Source organism: Sinocyclocheilus anshuiensis, unplaced genomic scaffold, assembly GCF_001515605.1.
Source record: "Sinocyclocheilus anshuiensis isolate Anshui unplaced genomic scaffold, SAMN03320099.WGS_v1.1 scaffold1002, whole genome shotgun sequence".
NCBI classification, from domain to species: domain Eukaryota; kingdom Metazoa; phylum Chordata; class Actinopteri; order Cypriniformes; family Cyprinidae; genus Sinocyclocheilus; species Sinocyclocheilus anshuiensis.
In genome coordinates this window covers 151,409-161,713 of record NW_015536514.1, presented here as the reverse complement: position 1 = coordinate 161,713, position 10,305 = coordinate 151,409, and the positions used below count along the sequence as shown (strand labels likewise).

Sequence of the window (10,305 nt, the reverse complement as noted above, 5' to 3'; positions counted from 1 at the left end):
ATATATATATATATATATAAATAAAACAAATATAATTATAATATAATAATTATTTGTTTTTATTTATTTACTTATTTAAATAAAATAAAAAAGTAAAAATGTATTAAATTATGTATATATATATATATGTATATATACATACACATATATACATATATATAAAATACATTAACATTAATTATAAATATTACTTTGTTAATCAAAAGTTACTTCAAATAAAAAATCATGTGTTTAAATGTATATATAAAATATATTATATTCATATTACTTCGCTAATAAAAAGTTAATTCAAAGAAATAATCAGCAAATAAATGAATAAAAAATAAATAATTACATTTGAGAGATTACTTCAGAACAATGTAAACTCCATTGAATATGCCGTTGAATTTACATATAGAACAAGAATGTATAATATGAACATATATTTTTCTTAGATTTAATTCAAAGAACTATTTAACACATATTACAAATAAATATAATACAAAGATATAAGGAAATAAATACATCAAATTTTATATTAGAGATCTAGATCTTGCATAGGCCTATAGATCTATCTATCTAATCAAGAAAAAAAAGTATAATAATAGATGAAGTCTCCTGCATGACTAGAACATCCGACAACAATGACAAAATCATGAAAATGTGTTTGACAAATTAATCTTTGACTGCACAGGAAACACCTCTTCCACCATCTCTGAAGTTTGCAGCTAGTGAGAAACTGCAGAAAAACCCAATCGCTTTTTTTTATCATCAGCAAGCTGTCACGGCAAAAGCGTTACACTTTGTCCATTTAGAAGTGAGATCAGCTCTAACACTGCCCGCAGCCCGTGAGGCTATTTATAGCTCGCTCAGGCCTGCCTCGCTCCCATTGGCCAGAAAGCTCACTGTAGCAACACAGCAAAGCCGGAGGTCTGCTGAGCTCACACAGGCTCCCGGTGTTTCCCAAGGACAGAGTTCCCACAGCGACTACAGTCACCCGTCTCCCGTCCGGCCTCACAATGAGAGCTCAGTCTGGTGGCCAATGACAGCAGCGCTGCCTCAGGAAACCACAGACACGACAGATCGCACTCGCCAACAAACGTTCAATATCCAAACAAACTCCATTCCTCACAATCCGCACACAGAAATGGAAAAATCGAAGACAGAAGCGTGGGAGCCTTGTAGGAAGGGAGGAGCAGAGACGAGAACCGCTGCATCGTGAGCTCTTTACAGGAACAGAATCAAAATTCTGTCATTATTTACTCTCCCAAACCTATGCGCTGTTACTGTATCCATGGAACACAAAAATGTAAGCAGCACGCGTCCATTCAACTACAGTTCAGTGACTACGACTGTCAGGCTCAACATCATAAAAAGTAATCAATATGGCTTGTGAGCTTTATTTATGTCTTCTCTATCTATATAGGAATGCTTTGTGAGTAACACACCAAAATCTCAGGAAACCAACAAAGCCACAGCTTTCAATTTATGTGTGTGTTTAAATCTAGCCGCACTGTACCAGGCTTGCCATCAATGGATGGTATTTAAAAAAAAAAAACAACTGTTGAATATGTTGTACTGGTTTTTCATTTAAACCTGTATAGAGTGCTGCAGGAATGCTGCAGAAATCCTAAAACCTGAACATTTTGCACTTCCAGTTCCATCACGCCAAAGCTTTCTTAAATGGCTTTTTGGTTAAATGCTTGAAATAAGGTTTGTGGTTAACACAGGCTCAAGATGCTTTTTACATTTTATTCTATGACATAAAATAAATCAGAAATACCTAGGGCCTTATGAAATTTGCTTTATTTATTTATTCCATTTTAATTCTTAAAGTATTTTTTTATTCTAAATAAATAGAAATAAAGTAGAAATAAATGTAGAAATAAAAAGCATGTCTAAACTGAAATCATGATATTTAAATATTTAATTTAACAAAAGCTACATTTTTAGAGTCACATGAAATCAGTTTTTATTTTCAACAAATTCATCTTTATTTTTCTCAAATTCCATGTTTACTGTTTACATTTTTCTGGATTCCATTTTAATGGTTTAATTAAATTCAAAGAATCAAAAAGCATGTCTAATCAACTGATTTTTAAAAATAATAGGGCCCGATGGAATGTTTTATTTTTTCAGAAATGTTCCTAAATTCTGTCTTAATTTTTTTCTGGATTTATGATTGAATACATATTTATTATTAAAATTGATGGTAATCAAATAAAGACAAAACTTTAACAATTTAATTCATTTTTCAGAATGTAATCAAATGAAAATGTTAGAGATGCACCAAATGTTCGGTAACCGAAATTAAGCGAAAAAGACCGAATAAACTGTATCGAACAATGACGTGACGCGATCAAATAGCAACCAGCATAGTAGAGTGAGAGGCGCAATGCAACAAACACGTCAGCAGTGTGGAAGATTTTTAAAACTGTCCGAGAAAGACGCAAAAATCATTACAAGCACTGACAGCGAGAGACCGTTTAGTACTGCATCGCATGTCTTCGATGAGAAGAGGAAGGGGTGATTGTTGCTGGTTACTGTATGATGATTGAAATTGCGAAATGGCCTTCAACAATTAGTAAATAAACTGCAGAACGTCATGTTTTCTAATACACGCACGCATTGCATGTATTCTGACAGCGCTGCACAAGCTCGCGGTGTTATCTGCTCGTTAGCCAGGCTTCAAAGTCCAAACCGTGAGGGAAATCTGCTAAACAATCATAAATGTTAGTATTGTAATTTTACTGTTGTTCTGTAAAATTAAATAAAAAAGACAATAAAAAGGATAATAATAATTACAACAGCTCTATTAATACATTTATTATAGCATTCACATATAGTGTTCAGACTGGGATCTGTAATATTTTCTGTTTTAAAAGAAGTCTCTTCTGCTCAGCAAGGCTGCTTTTAATTTTACAGTAAAAAAAAATACAAGCCTGATTCAAGAAGGGGGTCTGATCGTCAAAAATAATATTATTTTAGTAACTTATTAATTTTAAGTTAAATTGTGCTTTGTTGGTATAATGTTTGCTAGAATGTTAAAAAATGTTCAGTGTTAAATACTTTTAAATTGTTGTTTTGTAATTTATTTTTTCTTTGAAAAGCAAGACAAAACAGTAAAAAGCACATTTTGGCTATTTAATCTGTGCAATGGTGAAAAAAATTGGCAAAATACATGGGGAACAAAAACCTTGTTCGGTATTCGGCCCAGTATTTAATTTTGTTCGGTTTCGGCCAAGAATTTTCATTTCAGTGCATCCCTAGAAAATGTAACAATTGCTTTTATTTTTTTATAGGCAAACAAAGTGCAGTAGAGGTTTACCGTTAAAACTGTGTCATTCTTTAATTTATTTTTTATTTTTTTTATCTTTAACTTGTCCTGACTACAGAGGTTGTTGGGGGACCTGTGTTTTTACTCAATCTCCTGCCAAATCTTTTTTTTTTTAACCTGAAAACCATTTAGTCTGACAGAGTTGTCAGAAGCTTGAAGGGTTAGTTCACCCAAAAATGTCAAAAATTCTGTCATTAACTACTCACCCTCGTGTTGTTTCGAAACCCGTAAGACCTTCGTTCATCTTCGGAACACAATTTAAGATATTTTTGATTAAATCAGAGGGCTCTCTGACCCACTCATAGACAGCAACGGAACTGAAATGTTTCCAGCAGGGCCGGAGTGGGACTCATTTTCAACCCTGGAGTTTCATGCCTTAGACCGGCTGTTGGGCTCATGATCAATAAGTTGTTTGCATTGGCCCAAACCTATTTGGCAAAATCAAAACTCGGACGGTGAAGGGAATTGCGGTTAGCGCGAGTCCCGCTCGTTGTGAAGCGGGAGCAGCCGGCAGAGGATTCCGCTTGGTCTTAAAGCCTTCCTTGCACGGCTTCTTCACAAATAAAACAATGATTTGCGCAAAAAGAATGATTAATTATCAATTGAGAATTTGTTATTGATATGGTCTAGTGAAAACAATAATATGGGCTGTGAGAAAATATTAAATAAAAGAGTGGGGCTGCTATGAGTGCAGGCAGTCTAGGGACAGCATCCATATTTCAACCCAGTGGCATGACAACACCGGCCCTTGAGGCCAAAAATACAGACCGGCCCACCGGGAATCCTCCCGGTGCTCCCGATTAGCCAATCCGGGCCTGGTTTCCAGACCCAGAGACGTAGTAAGGACATCGGTAACATTCACACATAGTGTTCAAATTGGGATCTGTAATATTTTCTAATGTTTTAAAAGAAGGCTCTTCTGCTCAGCAAGGCAGCTTTTATTTGTATAGTAAAAAATACATGCCTGATTCAAGAAGGGGGTCTGATGGCCAAAAAAATATTATTAATTTTAAGTTAAATTGTGCTTTGTTGGTATAATGTTTGCTAGAATGTTAAAAAATGTTCAGTGTTAAATACTTTTAAATTGTTGTTTTGTAATTTATTTTTTCTTTGAAAAGCAAGACAAAACAGTAAAAAGCACATTTTGGCTATTTAATCTGTGCAATGGTGAAAAAAATTGGCAAAATACATGGGGAACAAAAACCTTGTTCGGTATTCGGCCCAGTATTTAATTTTGTTCGGTTTCGGCCAAGAATTTTCATTTCAGTGCATCCCTAGAAAATGTAACAATTGCTTTTATTTTTTTATAGGCAAACAAAGTGCAGTAGAGGTTTACCGTTAAAACTGTGTCATTCTTTAATTTATTTTTTATTTTTTTTATCTTTAACTTGTCCTGACTACAGAGGTTGTTGGGGGACCTGTGTTTTTACTCAATCTCCTGCCAAATCTTTTTTTTTTTAACCTGAAAACCATTTAGTCTGACAGAGTTGTCAGAAGCTTGAAGGGTTAGTTCACCCAAAAATGTCAAAAATTCTGTCATTAACTACTCACCCTCGTGTTGTTTCGAAACCCGTAAGACCTTCGTTCATCTTCGGAACACAATTTAAGATATTTTTGATGAAATATGAGGGCTCTCTGACCCTCCCATAGACAGCAAGGTAACTACCACAGGTTTGGAACAGTGATTAATGACAGAATTTTCATTTTTGGGTGAACTAACCCTTTAATGGTGGTGACGTTAAAGTCGTGCGACCATGGTGTAGTTCTAGCATTTTACTTCTGCCGATTGTATTTAGGCTTCAAAATTCATAACACTTGCTTTTTTATTTGTGAAGTTTATCATGATGAACAAAATTAATTTAAGAATCATAAACTTTTGTCAATCACAAAAGCTTATTTTCTACAACAATCCAAAGCCAAAGGAAAAATCTATTGTTTTTTTTGTGGAGGATCTATAAGGTGATGCAAACTTCCAGGTAGGCCGACAAAAACAGCTCCTCCCCACAGTGCTCTGTACCGAGTCAGCGGCTCTCACCTTGACATGCTCCTGCAGCTGCGCTTCATGCTGGCGCGAGAGCTGCTCGTGCTGCCGCTGAAACTCTGCGATCAGGATCTGCCTCTGTATCTGCTGTTTCTGCTTGAGGGCCAGAAGCTCCTGCTGCAGCTGCTGCTCGCGCTGAGCCGAGTCCGTCGGCGCCAGGGCGAACTGGTGATCCACACGCAGGTCCATGGGGATGGCAGAAGGCGGCACTTGCAGTGGCAGCACCGCACTCACATCAACTGCGGAAAGAGAGAACAGAGACTCAACAAACTGTACAGTACTCAGAGCACTTAAAGCTTTTAAAGCTGTTTTAAACTTTTAGGAAAAGCTTTTCTAAGTCAACATTCAAATGTCATTTACACAAACTAACTTTTATGCTGCAAAAACGAGTCGCAGAGGTAAAGTCAATTATGCAAGAAAATACTGATGTGTACGAAGACTATACATTTACATTATTTACATTATACATTTACCACCACAGGTATCATTCCCAAAACAAATTAACATTTAAATTAAAAATATTATAAATATTATATACTAAAATTATATACTATCTACTTATCTATACAAATGCACACGCACGTACGCACACACACATTATTGTGGTTTATTTTATAGCATGCAAATATATAAAAATTTAATTATAAAATAAATTTAATAAAAATATATGCACAATTATCATTAATAACTAAAATATAAATAAAATATCATTATAATTATAAAATAATTATTTATTAAATGTATAAATACAATAGTCATTAATTAATAAAGATCAATTAAAGGTGAAAGTTTTTTAGGTTTTTTTGATTAATTCAATAAATGTTCGTTTAAATGTCATAAATGTCATAAATGTCATTCATAGTATATGAATAAATTGTGTGTGTGTGTGTGTGTGTCACACAGACACACAATTTATTCATATACTATGAATTGCTTATTTTCAAGTAATTTTGGATAAAAGTGCATGGTAAATTAATAAATGTAAATAATTATAATTGATTTTAATTTTTAGTTTGACATAAATATGAAAAAATAAATGCAAATAATTCAAATATTTAAAGATAACATGAATCAAGGATTTTACAATACAGTGTTGCACTTGTTAGAAGATGAGAATGTGCTAGAGCAAGTTCACATGATGCCTGTTCCAAAAAACAGTGATAGTTAAAGCAACTATCCTATCAAAACCATCTTGAACATTCCTCAAAACATGCACACAGAGTACAGTACTGCGTCAGCATCACAGCGGCCATCAAATTAAACAGAGGAAAGAAACCTCATGTTCCTGCCACAGATCTTGGTTAGATTCACTACTAGCGAACAGCGTCACTGGAATCAGGAAGCGGCCTGGCATGCGGCATCTTCTTCAATCATCTCTCTCTCTCATAACAGATAAATCTGAAGAAAACCAAGGAACTGAGCAATTACATTCCACAGCGAGGATGCTTGTGTTGATAAGTGGCTTTACAACCTTAAAGCTAGGTTTTGTAGGTAAAATGAGCAAAGAAATTCAACACAAGAATAAGTAGGATGTCATTAAATAGTATTTTATTTTGCTCTTTCTTTTTAGAAACAATTTAGCTTATTCAAGCTTAGCCCAAGAATCCTTGAATATCACCAACACATCACTATAAACTAGGATTTTTACTATTATTAGGATTGCTTTACATTATTTATATAATTTATGTAGCACACTAGCTCTTTTTCCAGGCTAAAACTAGGCCAAGGTGAACAAAGCAGACATGTGGTCTGCAATAAACGGCCTCTTGACACCATATTACATCCAGACCGCTGGCGTGGGACCTCTTCATTTGTGCATTAGTGAATGGGAGAGGTTTTAGGGGGAACACTGAACACATTCATGCTTCAAGTGTCAGCTCCACTCATGGGACGTCACGATGCCCCAAATGCCACAAGTTCAAGGATGCTCCTCTGACCCCACAACAGAAGAAACAAAAGCCCTCAGCGGAAGCCCCGAGGCCACACAAAGGCCAGCGTCAAAGGCTATTTGATATAATGGAATAAAAACCGCCCTTTAATCCTGACCCAATCATGTCATAAAATTATATTTATGACGCAAATCCTTGGTCACAAAGGGGCTGTTGATGCCCGGCCCCCTGAAACTGACCACTACGCTCTTTTGCAGTCCACGCTCAGCTGGACAGGAAGCAGTCAACTAGTGAACTACTTCCTCCACTTTTACTTGGCATCAATAAGCGGGCGTTGTTTATCCGTGTCTTTGCTGTCAAGAGAGGCAAAACATATTTGAAATTTACCACCCAGTCCAAACAAAGCCCAGGGGCAAAAAAAACCCCAAACAACTATTAGCAGTAATTAAAATGCCAAAGAAAACCACAGCACACAAACAAACAGAAAACTAATTGAATTAATAAATACTGCTTTAATGTCTTTCATTCACAATGGCTAATCTTGGCTTGCTGAAAATGTAATAGTTTAGATGTGAGTTCAGAAGGGAACAAACACTGGCCCAAACCTCAATGGTGCACATGTGGCTCCCTTTCAATTTATGAGTGTGAATTTGAACTGCATTTGCCACAGGAAGTTGAACTGGAATGACAGGAAGAGGAATTTACTGAATTGTAATTCAAAGAAATTCAACACAGGTTTTTATGTTTGGACACATTTTGGGAAATCTATCTGTCTGCTTATACATTTGTCTGTCCCTCCATCCATCATATCTACCCATTTGCCTTTCTTTCCATCCATCCATCCATCCATCCATCTACCTATCTACAGTTTCTGTCCATCAACAGTATCTATCCATCAGTATGTCTTTCTGTCTTTCTATCTATCCATCCATTGTATCTATCCATCAGTCTATCCATCCATAGTATATATCATCCGTCTGTCTATCCATTTGTCTTTCCATGTATCCATCCACAGTATCTATCCATCAGTGTCTATCCATTTGTGTTTCAATCAATCAATCCACCCATCCCTCCCTCCATCCATCATATCTATCCATTTGCCTTTCTTTCCATCCATCTACCTATCTACAGTATCTATCCATCAGTAGTATCTATCCATCAGTCTGTCTATCTGTTTGTCTTTCCATCCATCCACCAATCTGTCCATCCATCCAACCATCCATTTACCCACAGTATGTATCCATCCATCCATTTGTCTTTCCATGCATCCATCCATCCATCTACAGTATATATCCATTCATTTGTCAATCCAATTGTCTCTCTATCAGTCTATCTGTTTGTCTTTATATCCATCCACCAATCTGTCCATCCATCCATCCATCCATCCATCCATCCATCCAACCATCCATTTACCTACAGTATGTATCCATGTCTATCCATTTGTCTTTCCATGCATCCATCCACAGAATATATCTATCAGTGTCTATCCATTTGTCTTTCCATCCATCCATTCATCTACAACATATATCCATTTGTTTGTCAATCCATTTATCTCTTCATACATCCATCCTCTTGAGAACCAAATCAGCATATTAGAATGATTTCTGAAGGATCATGTGACGCTGAAGACTGGAGTAATGATGCTTAAAATTTAGCTTTGATCACAGAAATAAATGGCATTTTAATATATATTTAAATAGAAAGCAGTTGTTTTAAATATTAAAAAAAAATCTTTGGTGAGAAAAGACTTCTTTAAAAAACATAAAAAAAATACATTAAGTAATTAAGACTAACAGGTTTAGTAAAATATAATGAGTATATGGTGTAATATTTTGCAAAATGCTCCTCTCTAGACTTCATTTATCTAGTGAACTAACGAGCTGTGGACACTGATGAAAGACCCGTACCGAAACGGTTCGGTACGAATACGTGTACCGTTACACCCCTAATCCAAAGCACATACCCATCCATTTGTCTATCCTGTCTTTCCATCCACCTACAGTATCTATCCATCAGTTTATCCATCCATCTGTCCATACATCTATCCGTCCATCCACCTACAGTATATAACCATCCATCTATCAATTTGTCTTTCCATCCATCCATCCAGCCTATAAACTTTGAAACTTTCTCAAGCAAACATTCAAAGTTTGTCTCCATAAACTTTGCTTTTTAGTTACAGTAGTTACATATTTGAATATCTCTGAATATCAGTTCATTTGAATTCTACTTCCTTACATTCAAATTCAGGAATTCAAATTCACTCAATTAAATTCTCATTGGCGCACAACTGAACTGAGAACTGTAAAATCCACTCCGTCAGCACCTCAATCTCAGCAGAGAGCGTGCAGAGGCAGGATGAGCCTTCCCAGTGAGTAAAGCCCAGATACAGCGCTACAGTTTGTTTACTAGTCTAATTATTTTTTACCGGGAGGATTAGGTAACATTTGCGTTAGGAGTTTGCCGATGGGCCGAAGGTAATCCCGGTCTTTGCTGTGCTCTCGGAGGATAAGACGCTTGGCACACACTTAGGGAGACTGTTAGGACATTAATAACAGCCAGGGCACTACATGTTACAGTTAGGAGACACACTGGGGATGGAGGGGATAAGCATTTCTACCCAATTAGAATGATGCAATATAAGCGAAAAGAGAAATAATCTCCCCTGCAGCACTACTTCTGCAAAAGGGGATTTGCTGACACGCACAGCGCTGGCCGAACTCACACACGAATACACACCCACACGCTTTACAGCATGAAATGATGGAGATTGATTCGCTAAGGCCATGAATGTGGCGGCCAACCATTACACTGTGTACCTTGTGAGGAGTGATGCATCCTGGGACAGGGAGCACTCTGCACTGCTATCCATCAGCAATGCATCACATTTAAGTCAGGAAATGGGTGCAGGTGCAACTCTACTGAGAGCAAGTCCAGGCATCTCTACTGCACCAACCGTCCTGCCTAAAACAATAGTGTCCAGTTTTAAAATGCTCACTTAAACAAGACAGAACTTATGGAGAGGCTCGCTCACACACACACACACACACACACACACA

The 10,305-nt window shown here is 36.5% G+C and overlaps 1 protein-coding gene across 4 annotated transcripts in view; it reads right to left on the bottom strand.

Annotated features, from left to right (window-relative positions):
- hdac4 (histone deacetylase 4) overlaps nt 1-10,305 on the bottom strand; it is a 260,575-nt gene that overhangs the window by 105,202 nt on the left and 145,068 nt on the right. For 3 of the 4 annotated variants that reach the window (XM_016491248.1, XM_016491241.1, XM_016491256.1), the window contains one exon: nt 5,352-5,596. In XM_016491248.1, coding sequence (XP_016346734.1) covers nt 5,352-5,596 — 245 coding nt within the window. Of the gene's footprint in view, nt 1-5,351; nt 5,597-6,633; nt 6,657-10,305 lie in introns of those variants that run through there. The other variant, XM_016491265.1, reaches the window with a different exon arrangement.